The following is a 27,337-nucleotide window of genomic DNA, read 5'->3' on the forward strand; positions in this document are numbered from 1 at the left end:
ATTCTGGGCCAACATTGAGACTTAAGGAAAATTACCATAAAGTAACATTTCATGGGGGTTCATAGTTCAGATACTTATCATTGTTGACCGAACACACTTACTGAAGTCAATAGTCTTTTATTCAACATATTAAATGTGCTGTTTAACTCTGGTAACCACAGCTGTGACTTAGTTAACGATCTCAATAAATCCTACTTAAATCAGAGACAGGAAAAAATTATGCAAATGAATTCTTATCTGTTTTTCTGCCCAAGGCATATTTGATAACAGATAAAACATCTCCAAATAGTCTCTACTTAATAGTCAGGAAGCCATTTGAGGTTTTGTTTGGATCAAAATCAAATACAAAGAAGAGGAGAAGCCTGCTATATTCACAAATGATTTTATTTCAAAAAGAAATTACACATTTAAAAGGAGACATAGTTAAGAGCTTACATTCACATATGGAAGTGAATCTAGGAAAGTCAACAGTTATTAATATACCAGGCCACATGATTAAAAAAGACAGTAATAGATAATGACAGATGCGCACGCCTTAGATTCATTGGCAAAATATCTTTTGTTTAAGAACAAAAAGATACTGGTCCTTAACACAGCTCTTGAGAAACAAGTCTGTAGTTCCAAAGAACTTTAAAGATAAAACCAGTCATACCAGTCTCCACATAGGCTGTATCACACCCATATTCATCCAGCAGAGGGGGGAATCAGCCAGCAATTATACCTTGCAGCTAGACAGTATGTCTTCCACTAATCTCTTGTAAACCCAGGCATCACCCTTAAGCCGCTGCCTCCTGATACCCACCACATCGGGTTTTTGAAGCTGGCACACTTCTAGTTCAAACTGCATTGTCACTTTACCAAAATCTGACTGTGTTTGACACTTCAGTGTATAGCTACGAAAAACAAGATAAGAAACCAGTTAGTAGGAACACCATGAATATTCTGTAGAATATAAGAGATTTCTAAGCCTCCAGGAGGCCAGTGGGGAAAATGAACCATTATTTCACATTAAGCAATCTATTACTGCTTACACTTTCCAAATGATTTAGCTATACCTTAGTCATGGAGCATGACTGGTGTTTTCCCAGAAGTTGAACTAGGATCTTAGGAAAGAATAAAGATGAAAGGCTTTATCAGAATTTTCCCTTGTCCAAAGAAAAGCCCTTCTTTTGGAGCCACCCATGCCATTCATGCTCAAGAGATCTTCTGGTTTTCTTTATGTATCTCTTTCAACAGTGTAAGCTGTGAGCATTAGGCCATTTCCACAATGTTCACAACAAAGGAAAGTGCAGGGAAGATTAAGAGTTTTTTGTGTGTGTGCACCTCATCAGAAAATTCTGTCTTTGATATAAATAAAGCTGAAGCTACCAACCTGTCAGAAGGGCAAATGTTTTTGAGGTTTTTCTAATAGTAATAAGAGGTTAGGATGGTTACACTTTATGGCAGAGTTATAACAGCCCATGGAGACGGTATATTCCCATGGTTGAAACACATGGTGAATGTACTAGAACTGCAACATAACAGCTCTGATGATGGAAGGGTCCAGTCCAAATGAAGCCTTAAACATGTCTTAAGAAATAGGTATGTTCCAGCAAAGTTAGATAAATTGAATTCATGTGAATTTTTAAATTTGTTTGCATATTTTAGTTTGTCTTACTAATCTCCAATAAATAATTAGCAATAGGATCTATTTTAAATTTCAGTTCCCTAAACATTAAGGGGCAGATGATTAGGCAGGGTTCCACAGAAGTGTGGAGAAATTACTTGTATCTGTTATGAGGTTTCACAAAATATCATCCTTTTTCTGACTAATTTGGATCTGTGTTTGGGGTCTTGATCTCTTAAAAATGAGCAGTCATTATCAGAAATGCCAAAAGGAGTACCCTATAGTTAAGGTTCCTTATGGGAACATGAAGTGGAGAGCAATTAAGTCCATGGAAGAGAAAAACCAATTCTTCTGGTTTGGTAAAAGATCATAATGGAATACAGTCGAGATTAGTAACATCACACCACTAAAAAAACAGCTTTCATTGCTCTGCTTTTTCACAAAGTAGTTTAAAACAAACAGAAAAGTTAAAAAGGAAAAAAAGGATCAAAGTGGAGACTTTGCAGTTGATCAGGAAGTCAGAAGAATAAATTATTGGTTAACAGCTAGTTGGTGATCGAAAAGAGAGATCATATGCTGAAGGAAAGATTATTGAAAGCTTTCTGATATAGATTTGGCTAGAGGTTCTGGAACCATTGATACAGCCCAAGCATGAAGCAAGAGTGAGTTATGTTTGTTCTGATCATACCTAAAGAAGAAAGCAAGGGTTCAGGTAAGGAATGCTTGCCAACATTTACAGATAATGAAAAATAAAATTATTTTACAAAAGATTGTTTCTTAAAATCTTACTCTGCATTGAATATTCTAGTTAAATATTTTGTTACATCTATTAGTGGCTCTTTTTATCTGCCTCAATAATGAAATTTTAGAGACATAACTGGAAATGCTTAGAAATATGAACACCGGGGCGCCTGGGTGGCTCAGTGGTTAAAGCCTCTGCCTTCGGCTCAGGTCATGATCCCAGGGTCCTGGGATCGAGCCTCACATCAGGCTCTCTGCTTGGCAGGGAGCCTGCCTCCTCCTCTCTCTCTCTCTCTGCCTACTTGTGATCTGTCTGTCAAATAAATAAAAATCTTAAAAAAAAAAAAAGAAAGAAATATGAACACCTTAGATAATGAGAAGAGGTCTGGCCATTCAGACCATGAGATCACAGCCATGGAGGCTTTGCTGGCAGCTCACTCAACAGTGGAAGAGAGTTCAGGTGAAATAATTTAATAAAGTGCTAAAAACCCAGTCCTGTCCAACAGCAAGCCATAAAGGAAAGGGTTCCATATAAATCCCTAATTGGTTTGAGGTGTCTCTAAATTTAGATTGCAGTTTATAAATATTATTAAAAAGCAGAACACCAGAGGAAAATAGAGGACTGAAAAGAAAACTGGAAGAAGTTCAGATTTTTCCTGCTTTGAAAAGTCTATTCCTATTCTGAAGGGTCCTATTTTGAAAGTGGTGACAATATGGCACTAGCTCATATAACACCGAGACTAAATTATGAACAATGACACTAGCATAAAAGCTTTTTTGATGAAAACGAGGTGGGAGAAATATTTTTTAAAAAAGAGAAGAGAAGAATCAATAGACGTCTTCTCAAAGTTCAACAGACAGCAAGCAATAAATGCAACAACCTCTAAGAGTGCTTCTTACCCCTTTTGTACAAAGTCAACGTGCTTCTTTGGAAGAATAGACATTATTTCATTCAAGAGTTGATCTGGATTCACTAATCGGGTTGTAGTCACATTATAGTGAAGCTTAAAAAAGAAAAACAAGGAGTAAGAAGTAAATCTTTACATCAACACAAAGACCATCCTGCCTAACTGAGAGATACCAAACTCATTTATAGTACCAGTTCAAAGGGAAACATTCCAGAGAAATACAGAAACAATTTACAACCAACTCTTGGTAATAAGCTAAAGTAAGATGGCACTGAAGAGCTTGGAGAAATTATGTTCACTTCTAACTACATCCATATCATGCTTTTTAACCTTTCATCCTCCTCTCCTACCAATCATTTTAAAGAAATGCTTAAATAATAATTAACATGTCTATTTGAACTTCACTTGTTTCTCTCTTCCCATGCTATGCTAGAGATAGTAACAGTCCTAAAATGTAAACTGTCAGAAATGAAACAAATGCCCTAGGAAACGTTGTTTGAATATACAGTTGACCCTTGAACAACACAGGGGTTAGGGACACTGACCCCCTACAAAGTAAAAAATCGACATATAACTTTAGACTCCCCCAAAACTTAATAGCATTTTGTTGACCGAAAGTCTTACAGATATGTAGTAGTCAATTAACACATATTCTGTATATGTTTTTTGTTGTTGTTGTTATTTTGTTTTTGTTTTCTAGAGAGAGATAGAGCATGTGAGCAGGGGCTTGGGGGGAGAAGGGCAGAGGGAGAGAGAATCCCTGGCAGGGCAGCATGAAGCCTGACACGGGGCTTGATCTTACAACCCTGAGATCATGACCTGAGCCAAAATCAAGAGTTGGACACTTAACCAATTGAGCCACGCAGGCACCCCTATATATATATATATTATATATACTATACCCTTATGATAAAGCAATCTAGAGAAATGAAAATGTTATTAAGAAAATACTAAGGAGAGAAAATATTTTTACAGTACTGTACTGTATTTATCAATACTCTAAGTTTACATTGTTTACAAGATGAATCATCTGTTAGAAACCTACATCAATAGTCTTACATGACACAAAACACTATAGATACTACATGTATTACTGATACTAGATATCAAAAATGAAAAGATAATGTGAAAAAGAAAGATGTATTTATTTACAGGTGTTGTGATTCACGCACTGAGAACAAGGAAGCAGCAACTGGATTGCTTCGTGATAACCTAGTGTAATCAACATGATCGCTTCACAGTAGCTTAGCCTATACACTAATGAACAAATGATTATAAAATTTTTATGGGATACAGTAATACAGTCATACTCATAATACAGTATTAGAAACATTTTTTTAAAAAACCACTTGCTGGTGATGATAGGCTGAGACGCAGTTTCTCCAATCACAAGAGAAGCATACTGTACAGTAACATAATTCTTTGAAAGCAAAGTTATAGAACAGTAAGAAAACTAACACATTACTAATTTTATAGTAAATACCACTCACCTTATGTCTAAGTAAAGACAGACAATCCACTTCTGTGGGTCCTGCACACAATGTTCTATACAATGAATACTTAGGCAAATGATGATGACACAAAAATGTCTCATATGATTCTTGTACTGCTATGAGATACTCACACAAAGACACACATACGCATAGATAAGTTTACTAACTGTATGGCATGATGATTGTTTACCATTCATTAAGTGAAAATGGATCAGCATAAAAGCCTTCATCCTCATCTTCATGTTGAGCAGGCTGAGAAGGAGGAGGAAGAGGAAGGGCTGGTCTTGCGGTCTCAGGGGTGGCAGAGGTGGAAGATGTAGAAGGGGAGGCAGGAGGGGCAGGCACACTTGGTGAAACTTTATGGAAGTACATCGTAATTTCTGTCTGACTTCATGCTTCTTTTTTTTTTTTTAAGATTTTATTTATTTACTTGAGAGAGAGACAGTGAGAGAGAGCATGAACAAAGAGAAGGTCAGAGAGAGAAGCAGACTCCCCATGGAGCTGGGAGCCCGATGCGGGACTCGATCCTGGGACTCCAGGACCATGACCTGAGCCGAAGGCAGTCGTCCAACCAACTGAGCCACCCAGGCGTCCCTGACTTCATGCTTTTTCATTTCATTGAAAATGTTTCTGTACGGTACCAATCCTCCTTCTGCTGTTTGCTTTAGTTTCGGTGCTCATATCATAAAAGGATCCATGTCATAAAAGGAATCAAAAGCAGTCCTGAATAATGGAAACCTTTCAGCCAGACTGTCTAATGTCAATGTGCTTTCTGGTACTGCTTCTTCTATGTCTTCTTCCTCATTATCTGTCACTGTTTCAGAAGCACTTATCTCCATCAATTCATCTTCTGCTCATTCTTCGGGTGTGGCGTCTATTGGTTCTTGAATTTCTCCAAGACCCGTATCTTGAAACACTCCCACACACACCTTTTTTTTTCTTTCTTTCTTTCTTTTTTCTTTTTTCCTTTTTTTTTTTTTTTTTGCCATATCTATGAACTCCTTCATGATTTTCTTGCTTGGCTCTGTCATAAATCCTGTGAAGTCATGCAAAACATGTGGACAGTTTTCTCCAACAGAAATTCGTCGTTTCCGGCTTAATGGCTTTCATGACTTTTTCTGTTACAACAATGGCATCTTCAATGATGTAATCCTTCTAGACTTTGAATGACATTCTCTTCCATAACACTGACAATCCTTTCCAGAGAGTACTGGGTGTAATGAGCCTTAAAGGTCCTTATGACCCCCTTTTCTTGAGGCTGAATTAGAGACATTGTGTTTGGGGACAAGCAGACCACTTTGACACTTCAGTGTTGAACTCAGGGGGTTCTGGGTGACCCAGCAGCTTTGCCCAATATCAAAAGAACTTTAATAGGTAATCCTTTATGGGCAAGGTACTTCTTGACTTCAGGGACAAAGCACTGATAGAATCAATCCAGAAAAAGTGTTCTCATCTAGACCTTCTTGTACAAACAAAAGACTGGCAGCTGGTGGGCATGTTTTCCCTTCAAGACTTGGGAGCTAGCAGCTATATAAACAAGGGCAGTGCTAGTCATAACCCCGACTGTACTGCATGAAACAACAAAGTTAGACCATCCCTCCCTGCCTTAAATGTTGGTGCTCCTTCTCCTTTTTTACTAATAAATGTCTTTTGTGGCACTGTCCCTACCCCCAGAATAGAGTATTTTTGTCTGCATTAAAAACTTGTTCAAAAATAAAAACAAAAACAAAAAAACAACCTGTTCAGGAAGAAATCCTTTTTCCTCAATGATTTTCTTAATGGCATCTGGGAACCAGTATCTACTGCCTCTTGGTCAGAAGTTGTTTTTCCTGTGACCTTGAACTTTTTTAAACCAAACCTCTTTCTAAAATTATCAAACCATCCTTTGCTAGCATTAAATTCTCCAACTTTAGATACTTCACCTTCCTTTTGCTTTAAGTTCTCATAACATGACTTCATCTTTTCTCAAATCATATTAAAGTTTACAGGTACGCCTTTTCATCTGCCTTTCAATCCTGCACCCACATAAAAGCTTCATTTTCAACATGAGATTTTAAAAAACAGCATTTTGCAAAAAGTGCAAGGCATAACTGCAGCAAGGCTTCACAAATCCTCCCCTACCATTTTTCTTAAACAATGGTCCTTTTACTGGATTTATTTATCTTGAAATGGTGGGTGGCCATAGCTACAGACCCCAATCTATGGTATATATCAAGCAATTCAACTTTTTCTTGTAATGTCATGACTTTTCTGTGCTTCTTGGGGGTACTTCCAGCATCACTAGTAGCACTTCCTATGGGTCCCCTAGCATTATTCAAGGTCTAAGGCATTGCCCTAAAATGATGAAAGAATATGCAGGAACAGGCAGTGATCATTTTTTACTGTAATACGCAATTTACTGAAGAGACGAACTGCTCACATGGAAATGATTAGCATCACACAGTGTTTTTCATGGGATTTTATTTAACTTTATCTTTTCTTTTTTGTTTTTATTATTATTATTATTATTATTATTATTATTATTATTATTATTTATCTGAGAGAGAGCACAAGCAGGGTGAGAAGCAGAGGACAATCAGACTCCACCTGAGCAGGGAGCCCAATGCGGGGCTCAATCCCAGGACCCCGAGATCATGACCGAAGCTGAAATCAAGAGATGGACATTTAACCCACTGAGCCACCCAGGCACCCCACATCACACAGCATTTTTAAGCAGATACTTGCTACATAAGCTCACCACAAGAGCAACAGAAGGTAGCTATGAAATCATTATAGTAGTACGACATGTATTACAGCTGATTTTATGCAGTTATGATTTAATACTGCACCTTTAAGTTTGTTCACATTTCTCTCAACTGTGAATGGTGCCATACACAGTATGTTTGTGTGCATAAGTTTTGATAAATTTTAACTTTTTATAATATGTTTATATCTTATGTTTTTAAATAAAATAGACTAATATCTACATATATCTTGTGCATTCATGACATAACTGTTTCTTAATTTTTTTGATATTTCTAGGCTATGTGGTTTCTGAGTTTTTCCAAATTGTTGCAAATCCCCCCCAAATCTGCCCAATATATTTGTTGAAAAAAATATACATATAAGTGACTCACACAGTTCAAACCCATGTTGTTCAAAGGGTCAACTATAGTTTTATTTTAGTATTTACATATTTGTTCTAATCTGATTTGGAAAAACATAATTAGCAAAAACTAATAATAAATTCAAGGGGTGCCTGAGTGGCTTAGTCGGTTGAGCATCTACTCTTGATTTTGGCTCAGGTCATGCTCTTATGCGTTCAGCGGGGAATTTGCTTGAAAATTCTCACTTTTCTCTCTCCCTGTGCTTCCCAAATTCGCACACACGTTCTCTCCTTACAATAAATAAATCTTTAAAAAACAATAAAAAAAATAAACTCAAGTTTTTAAAAAGTTAGCCATCTTAATTGTGGTATTAATTTCACAGGTGTTTATATTATATAATGCCAAAGTATATTAATCATGCATTTATTTTTTATAAATTTTTTTTAAAGATTTTATTTATTTATTTGACAGACAGATCACAAGTAGGCAGAGAAACAGGCAGAGAGAGCAGAAAGCAGGCTCCCGGCTGAACAGAGAGCCTGATGCGGGGCTCCATCCCAGGACCCTGAGATCATGACCTGAACTGAAGGCAGAGGCCTTAACCCACTGAGCCAATTAGGTGCCCCGAATCACGCATTTTTAGTAAGTACAGTTTACTTATGTCAATTATACCTCTGTAAATTTGGGTTTTCTTTTAAAGAGTCAATATAAAGAAAATGCCAGATAAATAACAGGGCAGATGATATGCCACTATGAAGGTGAGTTAAATGACCGGAGTTTTAGGAACCCAGCTTCAGGTTATGAAAGCTAATGCAGGACCTTTTGTCTGCTGGGTTCCCATCCAGGGCTATTTTGCCAAACTAAATTGGCTTTGTCAAGAAAATAAGCAGAACACTTTCAAATCACAATTTTAGTGATACCTTTTGTAAAATAAAGAATTAACCCTAATTTGTTTAAGTTTCAGATTTTTACAGATGGCTTCCTACAAGAGGGCTTAACTACATGATTTGCTGTCTTAAAAATGTAAGGTGTTCTTTGTACCAACCTTTTAAATTTTCTGTAAATTTATAATCTTTTAATATAAGAAGTAGGGAGGGGAAAAAAATGAAACTAATTTCCTAAAGCAAGCTCTGCAGTTCTGCAAAACTTAAAGCATTATAAAGGGTTAAAGATCCAAAGTAAGGTCAAGTTTCCAATGTTAGGGGTGTGCTAATTAGGGCTGTGTTTCTGCTCCATTGGGGTTAAAATGTTCAACATGGATAGAAACAATGCTACTCAACACTGGAACACCTGATAAAATAGAACATTTCATGTGCATCTCACAGAGACAGCTTTGTTTACACATCCCAGCTCTGTGAAGTTGCTGGGGTAGAGATGATCTCCAATTTTTACAAATAAGAAAACTGAAGCAGTCAAGGATAAAATGGCTTATCCAAGCTACACAGTACAAAGCTAAGGCTAGAACTCAGGTCTTCTCATTCCCAAACTATATCTTGGAAGTATTAGAGAATACCTGGAAAGTCAACTAACACAGCAGTTCTTATTGGAAAATGCATTCAGGTTCCAAACAATTTACACAGGTGAACACTTTTAGCATATTAGCCATCAGTATCTGAAAACCACTTGGCCTCTCAATAATGTATATGATTGGGCATGTTTCCTTAATTTCATCTGTTTTTCAGGGAAATGACACTATGGTTTTCTTAATCCCAATGTCAGGATTTAAAATATTTCAGAACTGTCTCCATCTAGAAAAATCTTAGAACAAGAGGACAAACTATACTTAAGGAACAGAGATGTGCAACACTTCTCAGTGCATTATACAAGTTTAACAAGGCAACAAACATTAATGGAGAAGTCCTATCTTCTTCCACTTTAAAACAGGACATAAACGAATATTCTCCCCTGAAGCACACTTCTGCCCAACAGCTCATCATTTTCCTTCCCCAAACCTGTCCAGATTTGCCCCAAAGAGTCTCAGTGCAAAAACTAAACACAGACCCACTCCCCAAACCATAAGGAACATTGCCATCTTCTCTCCCCTCCTTCACGCCCCACACGTCTTGGAACACGTTTTTACCACAGCACAGAACACCATCCCTGGCTGGCTTCACTGCCACTCTATGAGATCCTTAGTGACATGGGCTATATCTTTTCATACCTTTACCTCTTACTTCCCCCCCAAAAATATGTTATTCATTAGATGTCTGAAGAAATGCTGAGAGAATCCAAGAGAGTAAAGAAGTATTTTATATCCAAAATAACTTCTTTTTCCTTTCTTTTACCAGTTGAACATATTATCCACACCACTGACACATTAAGCCTTTTAAGGAATAACAGGACTATCAAATAAGGTCTAAACCTCTTGGGCCTGTGTGGACCTCTCGGCCTACCTTCCCAGTCTGCTGCTATTTTCTTCACATACAACACACTCAAAGTTCAAATTCACTTCCTATGCATTCAAATACTTTGTGAGGGCCTACAAAGGTATCCATGTGTCAGGGAATTTCCCACATGCCAGAGATATGACAATTAAGCTCTAGTCCCCATCCTTGAGGCAGCTCTCAATTCCTCATATATGCCCTGTGTTTCCCCACCTCCATGTTGCCTCTGTGATTAACTGCTGAGTATTTTAACTACAGTGATTTGCTCCTTGAAAGGAGCAAGTATATATAATTAACCTCTGCATTCTCAAAGCCCATTGCATCAAAATGCATGAAATTAAAAAATCAAAAAATAAAAAATCCAGTTAGCAGTCAGCTTCAGAAAACCATATTAAAGAATTCCAGTCCACTTACCTTTAGTCTTCGTGGCCCACCTTTGGCAGAGCCCTTCCTTTTGCTCCTGGTAAGCACAGTGATAACCCTATCCAATCCCCTTTCAAGGCTCCCAAACACTTTGGTTCCTTTTCTCTTTGGAGTATCCTCTACATGTGCTTGGTTGAGATCCAGTTCCACTGAGCGACATCTTAAGAATAAAAAACCATGAGTAAAGCTGGGCTTCCTGGCAGCTGGGGCCCTCACAGCCCACTCGAGCATGCTCACTCTCCAGGAAGCACAAAAGCCATCCCCCACTGGAAATGCAGTCACACTCCTCCCGTCGGCCAACTGCCACTTGACAAAACTATTTCTCCCCTAGCTTTTTTTTAAAAGTCAATATACAGAAAAGTTGAGTGAATAGTACAGCAAACACACATATATACTCTTAGATTCAAAAGTTGTTAGTTAGTATTTTGCCACATTTGCTTTCTCTACATATATACATAAATAAATATATTAAATGTATGTGCATCTTTGCTGACCAATCTGAAAGTAACCTGCCTGAAGATATCCTGAGACTTCACCCTGAAACACTTCAGCACACATAGCCAATGAATAAGGACCTCTTCTACATAAACAAAATACCAACAGGACATCAAAAAATTAATAATAATGCTATATTACTATCTAATATCTAGTTCATGGTCTAATTTCCCCAATTGTCCTCAAAATGGATGTGGCTTAAAAAAATAGCTATAAAAGACAAGGAAGGGTCATGAATGCTGCAGAGCTGTCCCCACAAGAGGAATGAGTTTTCTCTGAATCATCCATTGGTATCTTTACTATCTGAGAAACTGCTGTCAGTGGATGTCTATATACGGCAGAAGCATATGAAGAGATGGGCCTCAGAAAAGTACCACCTGGCTGGGGCCAGGGCCAGGGCCACTGTCTTCCCAGCCTGCCATATGGTGAAGTGCTAGTCTTACTCCTGAGGAGTTTCAGAATTCCACCCTTGTCTTCCATGAGGAAGGCAGCAGCAACAGCTCCAGGAATGGCCACAGACCACTGTCATTCAGCTAGACATTTCCATAGTCTCCAGCATAATTTATACAATGGTTTGTTACCTTAATCAGGTTTATCATACATGAAAAAAAGAATCTAGTTACATATACTGAAGATTAAAGAATCTAAAGAACAGAACACTTACCGCCTCTCAGGGCTAATGACACCTGTCATTAACTTCTCTATTCCTGCTGAATCTGCTGGTGTTTTAATTGGGGTTTCTTTCGGGCACTGGTGTCTGGCTATTAGAAAAACAAGAAACACAAACCATGTGCAGGTGACATATTATGGTTTCAAAACTTCTTTCAATAACACATACATCACTGATTCAGTGATTCAGAAATACTATAAACACTCGGCCAGAGCTATTAAGTTCTAATTATTTAAAGAAATGTTTCCATGTGATTTATAACAAAAACAATATCATTTTGCTTTGCACGTGTGGCTCCTCTTTTCCTTCTTTGCAAAACTGAGGCCATGCTTAAAATTATACTATAAATATTATATGATAAATTTAAATAGATCATATACACAAAGATTTTATGGCTACTGATTTTCCCATCTATAAATAAGTCAATCTGTATTTATACAAGGATCCAATTTATGTTTTTAAGTGAAACAGTAGAGAGGTGTTAATTCAATTCCTAGTCCTACTCAACTCCTGTTAGGCAAAGAAAACAGTCTTATGAAGTCTTGACAAAGTTATTAAACCGCTGTGAGCTTTGGTTATTTTTATATTCCTATTAGAGAATTTTGTGTTTGATTCTACGAGGGTGTTTGTAACCAGCTTGTGACAAATTCGCACTAATAAATTCGGCTACCAGTGATTAGTTAAGTTTTTGTTCATGATCTAAAACTTACATACACTTTAGAAGTAATAACACTTTATTTTTTTTTCCTTTTTTTTTTAAAGATTTATTTATTTATTTATTTGACAGAGAGAGAGATCACAAGTAGGCAGAGAGGCAGGCAGAGAGAGAGGAAGGGAAGAAGACCCCCCGCTGAGCAGAGAGCCCGATGTGGGACTCGATCCCAGGACCCTGAGATCATGACCTGAGCCGAAGGCAGCAGCCTAACCCACTGAGCCACCCAGGCGCCCCAGAAGTAATAACACTTTATAATAAGTATAAGATATCGAGTTTTTAAAAAGACATTAGAGGTTTTGTTTATGACTATTCAGCACTGTTTTTCACTGGTTTCACAAGAATAAGAAAATAAGATCACTCATGGGTATCTCTGAAAAGAGTTTTCATCTTTGTACACAAAGAGTATCTACTACTATACACAGTTACTCTTTGACAAATTGTCACTAAGTGGATTGTACAAAATTCAGTAAAGTGATTACTGCTAATATCAGAAATGACTCAGAGTCAAAGTCAAATGAAAAGCACTAATGTAAGCTATCAATCGGGGCTTTAGCCACTAGCTTCTGTAGGTGGCTCTTATGTTTAAAGAAAAATAACCAGGGCTACGTGGGTGGCTCAGTGGGTTAAGTGTTTACCTTGGGCATGGGTCATGATCCCAGGGTCCTGGGATCAAGCCCCACACCCTGCTCCCTGCTCAGTGGGGAGTCTGCTTCTCCCTCTGTCCTTCCCCCTGTTCATGCTCTCACTCTCTTGAATAATTAAAATCTTTAAAAATAAAATAAAGAAAAATGGCCAATAATTCATTTTGACAGATAATTTTTCACACAGGGATAAGATAGACAAACTGATGACACTTTAACACTAAAAATTCCAAACTATGCATATGTCAATACCTTCAGAATTACACAAATAGTTAAAAAACACAGGGGCACCTAGGTGGCTCAGTTGGTTGGGCAGCCGACTTGATTTTGGCTTAGGTCATGATTTAGGGGTCCTGGAATTGAGCCCCATGATGGACTCCGTACTCAGCAGAAAATCTATTGAGGATTCTCTCCCTTCCTCTGCCCTTCCCCCAACACATTCACACACATGCATGCGCACTCTCTCTTAATAAAATAAACAAGTAAATCTTAAAAACAATAAAAACTAAAGTTAAAACACACACACTGGGGCACCTGGGTGGCTCAGTGGGTTAAAGCCTCTACCTTCTGCTCAGGTCATGATCCTAGGGTCCTGGGATTGAGCCCCACATCGGGCTCTCTGCTCAGCAGGGAGCCTACTTCCCTTCCTCTCTCTCTGCCTGCCTCTCTGCCTACTTGTGATCTCTGTCTGTCAAATAAATAAATAAAATCTTAAAACACACACACACACACAGTTACAGAAGGGACTGTAAACATCAAAGTCTTTAAAAAAAAAAAGAAAAAAAAGCCCTCAGTGAGCTAAAGTCCATTTTATCTCCTTACCCAACTCCCTGATTGACAAAGAATGTTGTAGCTATATTATTAACAAATACCAAGAGAAACAACCCCCATTAAGAAAAAATGCAACAGGGGCGCCTGGGTGGCTCAGTGGGTTAAAGCCTCTGCCTTCGGCTCAGGTCATGGTCCCAGGGTCCTGGAATCGAGCCCAGCATCGGGCTCTCTGCTTGGCGGGGAGCCTGCTTCTTCCTCTCTCTCTGCCTGCCTCTCTGCCTACTTGTGATCTCTCTCTCTCTCTCTCTCTCTCTATCAAATAAATAAATAAATAAATCTTTTAAAAACAAGAAAAAATGCAACAGATGCTCCTACTAAGGTCCCACTATATCCAGATGTTATCTCACTAAGCCCTCATAATAACCCCAAGCAGCCACAAAAGGTTATCATAACAAACCAGCCTCACAATTCTGGGGAAAGTATTGTTTGAGTTGATGAATGAGAAAATGCCATTAACATAATAATAGAACTTACAGTAAATATTCTGACAGAATATTATACTATCTTTATAAGAAATAGAGCTCTGGAGCTGTCTCTCAGCCCCACTAGTAAACTGAAAGCACAATGGCGGGATGTGATTTAGCAGCAGTTCTCATGGCAGTGTTTCAGAATTTGGGTTCGTGAGGCTCTTAACATAAAACAAGAGTAGATCAGGGGCTCCCAGGTGGCTCAGTAAGTTAAGCCTCTGACTCTTGATTTCACCCCAGGTCATGTTCTCAGGGTCATGAGATCAAACCCCACCCTCTGCTTGAAATTTTCTCTCTCCTTCTCCCTCTGCCTCTCCCCACTCACACATGTACTCACTTTCTCTCTCTCTCTCTCTTTAAAAAAAAAAAAGAGTATGTCACAATTGCTGGAAAAAAGGCCAAAAATGTTTAGGGGTCATTTTAAAAAGTGACATAGACATGGTAAATAAAACCTCTCAGGCTTTAATTTATTTATTCCTTCATTCATCAGATATGGTTCTACCATATACCAGGAATTGGGCACCTACTATGTACCAGACAATAAACATGGCCCCTACTATATACTATACCATGCTTCAATGGACATGGCAGACAGAATTCTACTCTTATGACACTTATGGTCTTACCCATATGAGACCCAGTACTAGGAAACTGCGCTCAGTTCTAAGCACTGTGTCTTAAGAGGTACATTAACAAAACAGAATGTGCTCAAATGAAGCCAGCAAGAAAACACTGAGGTGTCATAAAGGAAACAGCTTACATAATTGGTGATGACTGAGCTGATGAGGAAACCAAGGGCAATGAGAAAGTTGTAATATCGGGACACAGATCTAGATACCTAGAAGGACATCACAGGCCTCTCCTGTCTGCTGGGATAGGGGCACGAACAGGATCAGATACCAGAACTGGAGATCCACATGAGTAAGAAGGGCTCAGCAGAGACTTTAGCTTTAGCCATGATAAGTGGGGGCAAAGGAGAAAGCAAAGTCTAAACCTGGATATATAACCTTGGGCAAATCACTCCTCTGAGTCTCAGGTTCTTTGGCTGTGAAAAATGCAGGTGGATGAGATGAGCTCCAACTTGCCTTTTGGCTTTGATATTCTATGATGCTATAATTCAACTCCATATAAGTGAAAAAGAAAAAAAAAATCACTTAAGAAAAATTAGAAGTTGACTAAAATGCTTTCATTTCAACCAATGCAAATAACGTACGATAGAAAAGCAGAAATTCCTGAGAGCAATGCTAGTCATTTCTGACCTGTTACAGGTTTATTTAGATGGTAAGCAGAATGGAATTTAAAGTATTGTACCACTGATTAGTCCACATACAAATACCTTTTGAGGGTGTAGTGCAATGATTTGGTGTGGAGAGTATTTCTCTGTTATACTGGTTCTTATTAACTGGAGTCTTCGGCTCAGGAAATACAAAGCAGTCATCATCCTTTACAGCAGACTTAGGCGTAGGTACATTCTCTTTGTTCTTTAACTTATTGGCAGATGCTCTGCATAATACTGGAGTTAATGATTTAGATTCCAGACCATTTGATTCTGTCCAATGCTTGGCAAACTGGAAAAAAAAAGTTCCTGGATAAAGCACACTGATGAAGAAGAAAAGTCAATTTCTCTACAACATGCCTTAATCATTTGCAAATTACCTTACACCATTTTTATTAAAATGAAATACTCTCAAAAGGACATTATTGGCAATATCAGGAAATTTGAAAATGTAATATTCAGTTCTCTTCAGTACATGTAGATCACTTCAGTCTGTTCTATTGACGGATCATTTCAACATGTTTCAGGTCAAATGTTAAATCAAACATACCCAGATCTAGGCAATACTGAGAGAGGCCACAAATAAATCCCTAAGAATTGTTTCCTATGCCTAGATTGCCATGGTCTGTCTCTAACACGTATCAAAAAATAAAAGTTTAGTCAATGATTAGAGCAGAAAAACCATGTGAAAATACTCTAACAGAAATGTTGGATACAAAATACTTTTTAATCCTTCTGAATTTATGGTTGAGCTTGCCACAAAAGTAAGGAAAGTCCTCAGAGGGCAAACTAAAAAGAGGAGCATGAATCCAGAGAAATAATCAAGGCTGAAACTAAATGTCCACTGCTCTAAGGGTAACTACCTACTATGTGAGATAAATGACAGAATGGGTTTTAACAGGCATGGAAGCCTTAGACCTAGAACTAAAGCTCTCAAGAAAAACCAAAAGGGGCTGTAACTAAAATGAAAGGGAGAATTAAATATAATTCTGCCCTGGAAAGGAGTTTCGTGCAAAAATGTGTCTGTCCTGGCCTTGACTCTGGGTTTATGGAAAGCAAAAGTCTCCTTTATTTATTTTTTTTTAAAGATTTTATTTATTTATTTATTTGTCTGGGGCTGGGGAGCACAGGCAGAGAGGCAGGCAGAGGCAGAAAGAGCAGGCTCCCCACTGAGCAAAGAGCCCAATGTGGGACTCAATCCCAGGACCCTGAGATCATGACCTTCAGAGCTAAAGGCAGCAGCTTAACCGACTGAGCCACCCAGGCATCTCCAAAAGTCTCCTTTAATAATCTGTAATTTCGCATAGGTTTGGGAACCGAATTCATACTACTTGCATTCAAGGAAAATATAATACCTAGTTCTTAAACCATTCCAGAGAATTAAAAAGGAAAGGAACACATTCCAATTCATTTTAGAAAACTAATATAATCATAATACCCAAATCAGATAAGATTAATACAGAATGGGATGGAAGGCAAGAAAAGGAGAAAAAAAGCCTTTCACTCATTATTTGACATTGTTCTATATTGTTTGAATGTTTTGCAGGATGAATATATCCATATATTACTTCTGTAATAATAAAATTAAAATTTTCAGAAGAAAAAAGTTATAGGCCAATTTCATTTAAGAACATAGAAGCAAAAATTCTAAACAAATTTTAGCAAATTAAACCCAGCAATGTATTAAAAAAATAGTAAACTGGGCTTATATAAAGAATACAAGACTGGTTTAACATCAAAAGTATTGATGGGGCACCTGGGTGGCTCAGTGGGTTAAAGCCTCTGCCTTCGGCTCAGGTTGTGGTCTCGGGGTCCTGGGATCGAGCCCCACATCGGGCTCTCTGCTCGGCGAGGAGCCTGCTTCCTCCTCTCTCCCTGCCAGCCTCTCTGACTACTTGTGATCTCTATCAAATAAATAAAATCTTTAAAAAAAATTTTTTTTAAGTATTCATATAACATGTAACATACTCCATTAATGAAAGGAACAAAAACAGATGATTATCTTAGTAAGTAAAGTTTACCTAATTTGTTTACTGCAACAGAGATTCATGGTTTTTAAACTAACCTTAGCAAAATGGGACTAAAATGAAGAACATGTCTTAACCTGATAAGTAAGAGGCGGGAGGTGCAGTGAAGAGAGGAAGAATGACAAGGACGGGGAGAAAGACAGTGAGGGAGAGGGGGAGGGGGAAGGTAAAAGAGGGAGAGAGAAAGAAAGAAAGAGAAAACAAACATAGTTAATGATAAAAGCAACATTATTTATTTATTTGTTTGTTTTTATGATTGGGAAGAACACAGACTGTCTACTATATTGCTAGGCCTACTAAGTATAGTAATAAAAGAGAGGATATTAAAGGCATAAGAATTAGAAAGGAAGAAACAAAATTGCCATACACAGATGATATACTTTTCTACACAGAACACTCAAAAAATATAGACAGGGGAGGCTGGGTGGCTCAGATGGTTAAGCCTCCGACTCCTGGTTTTGGCTCAGGTTTGTGATCTCAAGGTTGTGAGATCAAGCCTTGCACTGGGCTCCCCACTCAGCATAGAGTCTGTTCAAGATTCTCTCCTGCTGCCCCTTCCCCAAATTCTACCCCCAGCTCACACACTCACTCTCTCTCAAAAAATCAAACAAACAACACATTACAAGAATTTAAGAGTTTAGGAAAGTTGTTGAATATAAGATCAATACATAAAAATCAATTTCATATCCCTACACCAGTAATAGAAAATATGATTTTAAAACACCTACCATCCCAACAGCAGGAAAAAAAAGAGTACTTAGGAATAAATCTAATAAAAAAAATATACTTTTTTGGGGATATTTGTAAAAGTTTATTGAAAGCCATTATCTAAAACCTAATAAATTAAGAGATGTACTGTGTTTATGGATAGGGGGATTTGAGGGTCCAGATTTCAATTTTTCCCAAATTGAATCTTAAATTCAATGCAATTTCAACATTTGAATATATGTGAAATTTGTCAAAATGATTCTATAATGTATACGGAAATGCACAGGGACAAGAATAGCTAAGACTTCCTAAAGAAGAATAAGATGGGAGGAAACTGGCCAACTAGATAGAAGAACAATTATAAAATTAAAGTAATTAAGAAGTCTAGTATTACTGAAAATAAACCAATAAAACAAAAATATAACCCATAAATAAACACGCTCCAACAACTTGATATATGACTGAAGTACCACTGTAGATCCAGTGGTGAAAGAATGGACTTTTCAACAGTGGAGATATAACTTTATACTCATCAGATAGTTAAATATGTGGAGCAATGGCAACATGCTTCTACTGCTGGTTGAAGTATAATTAATACAACCACTTGGAGGGAAAAATGGCTGGTAAGGTTGAAGATACTCATTCCACTCCCAAGTATACACACAGTGGGACTCTTACACATATATAACAAGGGCCTTGCTGTGCACAAGAGTTAGCATAGTAGGTCCTGGCTGGAATCTGGGAAGTGAGCTTTTAGGAAGTTCCCAACACAAGTCTGTTTGTACCTGTTTGTATAGCTGGGGCACCGAACCCTGCCGTACCAGGTTGTACAGACTACAAGCAGTGTGATTTATGATGAATATCAGCTTTCCTTCTAGTAGTCTAGAATTTCTGTGATTATGACTGATAGCACTGACAAAGAGAGCCTGTGTAACCAGGCCCCAGTAAAAGCCCTGGATTTGGGGCGCCTGGGTGGCTCAGTTGGTTAAGTGACTGCCTTCGGCTCAGGTCATGATCCTGGAATTTCGGGATCGAGTCCCGCATCGGGCTTCCTGCTTAGCAGAAGTCTGCTTCTCCCACTGACTTCTCTTCTCTCATGCTCTCTCTCATTGTCTCTCTCTGGCTCTCAAATAAATAAATATTAAAAAAAAAAAATCCCTGGATTTAAGTGTCTAGTGGCATTCCCGAGCAGAAACAAGCATCCCTACTCCTGCATTTCACCGCTGGAGGAAGGAGCGCGCTCCACGTGGCCCCTCAAAGACAGCGGAGGAATAACATTCATTGTACATCCCATAAGTCCAACAAACACCAATAAGATTTTTCACCAGTAAGATTTAAAAAAAAAAAAAAGATTATCAAAAGGAAAAAGAACAGATCAGTTGCTTCTCTGAGTTGGGGAGGAATATGGAGTTGACGACGAAGAAGCATGAGGGCATTTCGGGGAGAAACAGAACAGTTCTTGATTTTGATGGTGGTTACATGACTGTATGCATTTGTCAAAACACAGAGAATTGTAGACTAAAATGGTGAATAATTAACCACATGTAAGCTAGACCTCATTTTTGGAATGGGAGAGGGGAGATGAAAGAAAGGGAGGCGAAAGAGGGGAAGGGAAAGAATGGGAGAAAAAAGCAAAACGAGGAGCAGTAAAGTGCTCCAAAATGGGATCTTGGCTTTCTTCAACTTGGAAATAACTGGCTTCCCTTTCATACATATTCCAACAATCTCTCATTAATGTTTTCAATGGCTTAGGAATTCATTAAATTTCCAAGCACATACACAATACTGCATATTACATGGAACTACTACACACACCCAATGAGAGTCTAGATGTTTCCATAACTAAGACATACACCGCTTTGAGTAGTAATACAAACAACTAACCTGTGGTGTTTGAGGAGTGGCCACACCTGCTGATGGACTGTCTCTACACCAGTCATAGTCTATCAATCCAGGTACATGGTTTTCATCACTTGTCGTCATATCTTCTAGACTCAGATTCTTTGGCTATTGAAAACCAGAAAAACTTAGAGACAACACCAACATGATTCAATTTTTAAAAGAGAAGGGAGTTGAGGGAAATTGGAAGGGGAGGTGAACCACGAGAGACTAAGGACTCTGAAAAACAATCTGAGGGTTTTGAAGGGGCGGAGGGTGGGAGGTTGGGGGAACCAGGTCGTGGGTATTAGAGAGGGCACAGATTGCATGGAGCACTGGGTGTGGTGCAAAAACAATGAACACTGTTACGCTGAAAAGAAATAAAAAATTAAAAAAAAAAAAGAGTATGTTCAAGGCACAGGGCAAGGCCCTGGAAGCAGAAACAAAGAAGATAGTATCTGAAGGAGCTCACCATCTAGGACAGAAAATAAAAAGTCAAAAAGCTCTAATATAAATTATTATGTAAGAGAATCTTGGACTCTCAAATAACATGTCTTGGAACATTTTTACATTATATGCCATACTATTTTGCTTATTATCATCAGATAATCACTGTAACAGCACACAAATAACATAAAAAGGTCTAAAGGGGCACCTGGGTGGCTCAGTCAGTGAAACATCTGACTCTTGATTTCAGCTCAAATCCTGATCTCTGGATCCTAGGATTAAGACTTGCTCCACAATCAGGGGGCATCTGCTCCAGGATTCTCTCTCTCCCTTTTCCTCTGCCCCCCACTTCAAATAAATAAATAAATCTTAAAAAAAAAAAAAAAAGGCTCCAACAAAATAGTAAACAGAAGGGAAATGACTTAGGTTTCTTTGTTGTTAGTACATACAGAGTATGCAGTAATTTCTCCTAGGAATAAACTAGCTCCATGAAACATCTCCTGGGGACAGGATATTTGGGATCCTGTGCTAACAATACCACTAGAGTCATTTATTTTCCCTCATTCTTCCCCCTCTACAAACTAAGGGTATACTAGACATACTCTAAATCCTAAGACTATGAAGTATAATTGGATATTTTTTTAAAGATTTTATTTATTTATTTGAGAGACAGAGATCACAAGTAGGCAGAGAGGCTAGTGGGGGTGGAGGTGGATCCCCAATGCGCAGAGAGCCCAAGGCAGGGCTTGATCCCAGGACCCTGAGATCACGACCTAAGCCGAAGGCAGAGACTTAACCCACTGAGCCACCCAGGTGCCCCTATAATTGGATTTTTTATTTCTCTCTCCTTCCCTTCCCTTCAACATCAAGTTTAGCTGGCCAAACAATTATACTTGAATTCTTCACACCTCATCATGTACTTCCCAGTTTCACTGCCATTGCTCTAATTCATGGACACATCTCAGACATGAACTATTCAAATAGGCGGTATGGTCTGTGCCACCAATGTTTCCACCCTCTCAGCCAGAAATGACAGAGTTCTCCAATTATCATGAAATAGAACTAGCTACATGGAGTGCTAGGTGGAGAAAAATACTAAAGCTAAATCTAGGTTCAGTGAGGAAAAGAGCAGTGTTGAATGAATGATGGCTGTCATGGGCATTGTAGAAGGGAGTAACAACATACACATTCTTAACTGAACAAGTCTGGATAAATATTTCTTTTTTTTTTTTTTAAAGATTTTATTTATTTATTTGACAGAGAGAGATCACAAGTCGATGGAGAGGCAGGCAGAGAGAGAGAGAGAGAGAGAGAGATGGAACCAGGCTCCCTGCCGAGCAGAGAGCCCGATGCGGGACTCGATCCCAGGACCCTGAGATCATGACCCAAGCCGAAGGCAGCGGTTTAACCCACTGAGCCACCCAGGTGTCCCTGGATAAATATTTCTAAATTACTGTCATGCTAGTGACTTATTCTATCTTGTTAAAAAATCAATGGCTCCCATTATCTATAGCATAAAGTCTAACTTAACCCTTCTGATATGGCATTTCAAGGTTCTCTACAACCTAGATCTCTCCTATTCTCGCAGCTCACCTCCTCCGTCTCTTCCTCTCACTTTGCCCCTACTTGATCCCTCCATCTCAACCAAAGTCTAGTGACTGCAAACAGAATATATAAAGCACATTTAGGTGCCTGAGATTTTGCTAATTCATTTATCCTGCCCTGAATACTGTGTTCCTTCTTTTCCATTTTTTCTAGACTTGACTATGGATCCAGTTTGGGTCATCTATGGTGATCACTCCCTTCCTAAACCTTCCTAAACCCACTAGAGCACCCCTCTAGCCCCTTATTGGCACCCAACATCTATTATTCCAGCATAGTGCTATCTTTATGTATGTCTTGCTTCAACTTAACTGTTATAGAGCAAGCATGGGGCTGAAAATGCTAATGATATGTTGATGATGTAGTCTTTTATGATTCTTGGATCAGACTATATTATGCTTTCACTGAAAATTCCATCTATTGATTAATAGTTCAGGATTACCTGCTTTTTATAAACAACACCCCAGAGAAAAGGGATGATTCTATCAAGAAGAGTACAAAGGAACCTTGTTTCAAGCTTCAGTGATTTGCATAAAATCAGAAAACCCAAAATTTGATTTCTGTTCCATTTTTTTGTCATTAAAATGTCTACCTATCATAAAAATTGATTAAATAACATAAATGCCCAAGTAATTACATGATTAGGGTCAAAGCTCATTAGTTGAAAGAGAAGAATAAGTATCTTCCTAGATCTTTTCCACTTGAATACTTCATAAATGTTATAAGCAGATAAATTGTTATCAGGCCAATCCAGATGTAAGAAAATTCAAAGGCTTAGGAAAATGTCTCAGGCCTGTTAACTACGGTGTCATAAATGTAAAAATTTAGCTAAAGTTTATTAATAAAGTTTATTATAATTTAATATGCATGATTTACATATAATTTAAGACAAAATTAGAATTTATTAGAAGTACAGACTTATCTACTTCCTTTCTGAAACTACCTTGATCAGAAACAGAGTTCTTGGTTTTTGTGTCCTCCTGAACCTAAAGGGATTCATTTCAGTCTGAAAGTTTCAAGGGTCTGGCAATGTGGGCAGGAGGAGTGACAGGACAACTCATGAAGTCCATGCGTGAAAGATCTGTCTGCGCACGGGGTATTCACCAATCCAGTAAAGCTCTCCAAGAACAAACCAGAAAACCAACCGAGGAATGACATTATCTCACTCCCAAGATTCCCTTACATAACAGCTACTGACACTTTTCGTGCTTAGTTTGATCAAGATATCAACTAGGAAGGGAAGAAGGGACTGGCAGGATTTGGGAAGAACATAAAATCCCTTATATCTGCAACACATGATTGACAAGTGCCAAAAAGAGAGTTAAATGAAGCAGTAAAGGAATTCAGGCAGGTCAGAGGAAGACTCAACACAAGATCATGAAAAAGGTGGCTTTTTTTTTTTTTTTTACAGAGTTTTGAGACCTAAAGAAATAAAATCACCTCACCTATGTAGTCATTTGGGGTATACTGGATTCCATTAAGAGAGCTAACCACCTCTCTCTGAGAATAATAAAAGTACAATTTGCTAGTGCAAGAATAACTTAAGTTGCAACCTAAATTAACTGAAGGGAAGACTTATTATATTACAAAGAACCACACCCAGCCAGCAAATGATGTGAAAGGCAGAACTTAGGTAACAAAGAATCAGACAGAAGACATAGACTCATGTGAACTCTTAGGAATGATCCAGGTGCTTTCAAAAATGTAAAGCTTCTCTACTATTCTAAATGCTCATGACAAGGAAAAATGAGACAAAGAAGACAAAAATAAAAAAACTTACATGGTGACAACAAAGTCATATAAGGAATTTGAATTACATAAGCTATAACTACTGCTCAAAACAAACCTAAACAATCAACATAAAGGAGTATCAAAATATTCATTAAAACATTTCATGTCTATAATATAAAGTATAATATATCCTCTTTCAGAAATCTTAGTCCCAACAATATTTAAAATTTTTATCCACAACCCAAGATACAGTATCTTTTAAAAGCACTTGCATATACATAAATTATGTAAATAAGCATACTAAAAAAGACTGGAAAGATGCAGTCAAATAAAACCTATAGGTAGTAGGTTCATAGATAAGTTCTATTTTCCTTTGGCTTATCTGTGGCTTAAAATTTTTCTGAACAGGGTGCCTGGGTGGCTCAGTGGGTTAAGCCTCTGCCTTCGGCTCAGGTCATGATCTTAGGGTCCTGGGATCGAGGCCCGCATCGGGCTCTCTGCTCAGCGGGGAGCCTGCTTCCCTCTCTCTCTCTCTGCCTGCCTGTCTATTTGTGATCTCTCTCTGTCAAATAAATAAATAAGATCTTTAAAAAAAAAAAAAATTTCTGAACAATCAGAAATTACTTTTGTGGGATGCCTGGGTGGCTCAGTGGGTTAAGCCTCAGCTTTCGGCTCAGGTCATGATCCCAGGGTCCTGGGATTGAGCCCCGCATCACAGGGTCTCAGCTCAGCAGGGAACCTGCTTCCTCCTCTCTCTCTGCCTGCCTCTCTGCCTACTTGTGGTCTCTCTCTATGTCAGATAAATAAAATCTTTAAAAAAGAAAGAAAGAAAGAAAGAAATTACTTTTGTGAAAAACAGAGGGGAGGAGAGGATTATTTCAGTGCCATGTTAACATTCAGATTTTTAGGGTTCAAGTTCAGAATTTCCCATTTTCTTCACCAAAAATATATATTTATTTACTTACTTACTTATTTAAATTTTATCCCCCCCCACCAAAAATATTTAAATCATAAAACGTCTTTCCTCTGGCTCCCTGACACCAGTGGTGTATCCACTCACGAATGGAGCAAGCACAAGGCTGCTGAACGAGGCTCAATCCATTTAGCCTATGACTCTTGGTTTCAGCTCAGGTCATGATCTCATGACCATGATCTCATGGGTGGTGAGATGGAGTCCTGAGTTGGACCCCGAGCTCAGCAGGGAGTCTGCTTGAAGAGTCTCTCCCTGTGCCCCTCCCACTATGTGCGCGCGCACTCTCTCTCTATATATATATAATAAATAAATACATAAGTTTTAAAAAAGATTCTCCCTCTCTCTCTGTTAAAAAAAAAAAAAAAAAAAAAGAGTAGTTGGTGTTCACTCAAAAGTTCCATCATTTCTGCATTTCTCTCCCTCTGCCTGAAGCTGCCCCTGCTTGTGCTATCAAATAAATAAATAAAATCCCTTTTTTTTTTTTAAGATTTTATTTATTTATTTATTTATTTATTTATTTATTTGACAGACAGAGATCACAAGTAGGCAGAGAGCCACGCATAAAGAGAGGGAGAGGCAGGCTCCCCGCAGAGCAGAGAGCCCGATGTGGGGCTCAATCCCAGGACTTTGGGATCATGACCTGAGCCAAAGGCAGAGGCTAAATTTAACCCATTGAGCCACCCAGGTGCCCCTAAATAAATAAAATCTTTAAAAAAAAAAAAAAAAAAAAAGGTTCTAACATTTACCTTAATGTTTGTGAGTGGGGTGATATTGGCTAGTCCACAGGAAAAAGAAGGAAGCCTTAAACGAACTGGTCTTCCCCGAGCCTTCTTGGCCAGAAGAAGAAGATAGGTAGCGGTGAGGTGATCATACTGCCACTGGAAAAAAGAAAATCAAGTTGTTTAGAATAGTAAAGTTAGTTTTCAGAAAAAATGATTTATTTTATATTATTTTTTTTCCATTCAGGAAAAAAAAGCAATCCTCTATACCAACTCTTTTTCTCTCACACAGTTTCTACTCCTCAGAGGGAACCCCCTCCTTTTTTTTTTTTTTTAAAGATTTTATTTATTTATTTGACAGATAGAGACCAGAAGTGGACAGAGAGGCAGGCGGGGGGGGGGGGGGGGGGGGGGGGGGGGGGGGGGGGAGACCAGGCTCCTGCGAGCAGGGAGCCTGATATGGGGCTCGATCCCAGGACCTTGTGATCATGACCTGAGCCGAAGGCAGAGGCTTTAACCCACTGAGCCACCCAGGCGCCCCAGGGAACCACTTTTAAATACTTATAGCTATTTCTTCTATGTTTCTCTGTTGCTTATACAGCTTTAATTTTTTTTCAGCTTCAGATATTATCTATGAATTTCCTAGTATGGGAAATAAGGATTTAGATCTACTACAACCCCTTCCTGCCCCATACATTCTGCTTCCTTGCATCCTCGTACTATAATTTTATCACAATTTTTAGTTAAATCAATATTTACACTATCATGATTATGTAAACTAGTATTAACAACTGAATAGGGGTAATGTTCACAATATTTCATTGGTACCCTGACTCTATGCAATTAGAACAGAGGCTGAGAGGGGAGTAGGGTCCTGGGGCACCCTGCCATGAAGATCATGAAACTTTTAAACACTGGGTCCCAGGAGAGACGGGAGGGAGGTGCCCAGGGGACCTGAGGGATGTGGTGGACAACGGGGAGGGCATTCCGAGTAGAAATTCTTTACTAATGAGTAGATAAATATTCTAATATCCTAACAACCAATATGGAACTGCAGCTAACCACAGGGGGTACTACCCTTGTATTTTCTTCTTTTGTATCTTGGTTTTTCTTGAAGTTAAAAATAAAAAAGGGGCAGCTGCTTGTCTTACTAACTCAACTCCACAATCCCCAGCCCTCTTCATCTCCCCTCAACACGTCCACACACACCAGCTAATCTGTTCCCTCCAACATCGCCCCTTTGGAGACATTCCACCTGCTGTCAGCACTCCATGCTCCACTCTTGTCTGGCTTCTTTCTCAACCTGCAACTCAACTGTTGGTCTAGGGATTCCCTTCACATCTATTCTACAATGTATCCCCAGTTTCCCAGATCCTAAATATTCCTCTTTCTTGGATACTTTCTTGTCTGGGTGGAATACATCCTCCAATAATTCCCTGAGGGTGGATGAATGGGAGGTAAATCTTGTGCGACTCTGAATTTATGACAAATGACTGCATTCCCTGCTCACACTTGA

The 27,337-nt window shown here is 38.6% G+C and overlaps 1 protein-coding gene across 1 annotated transcript in view; it reads right to left on the minus strand.

The window, feature by feature from the left end:
• Window positions 1–366: 366 nt before the first annotated feature.
• MELK (maternal embryonic leucine zipper kinase) overlaps window positions 367–27,337 on the minus strand; it is an 89,753-nt gene continuing 62,782 nt past the window's right edge. The window contains exons 12-18 of the mRNA XM_059412256.1: window positions 25,849–25,980; window positions 20,356–20,478; window positions 15,797–16,028; window positions 11,801–11,897; window positions 10,633–10,801; window positions 3,248–3,351; window positions 367–893 (exon numbers count right to left, since the gene is read on the minus strand). Coding sequence (XP_059268239.1) covers window positions 716–893; window positions 3,248–3,351; window positions 10,633–10,801; window positions 11,801–11,897; window positions 15,797–16,028; window positions 20,356–20,478; window positions 25,849–25,980 — 1,035 coding nt within the window. The 3' untranslated portion in view covers window positions 367–715. The remainder of the gene's footprint in view (window positions 894–3,247; window positions 3,352–10,632; window positions 10,802–11,800; window positions 11,898–15,796; window positions 16,029–20,355; window positions 20,479–25,848; window positions 25,981–27,337) is intronic.

This window comes from Mustela nigripes, chromosome 9, assembly GCF_022355385.1.
Source record: "Mustela nigripes isolate SB6536 chromosome 9, MUSNIG.SB6536, whole genome shotgun sequence".
NCBI lineage: Eukaryota > Metazoa > Chordata > Mammalia > Carnivora > Mustelidae > Mustela > Mustela nigripes.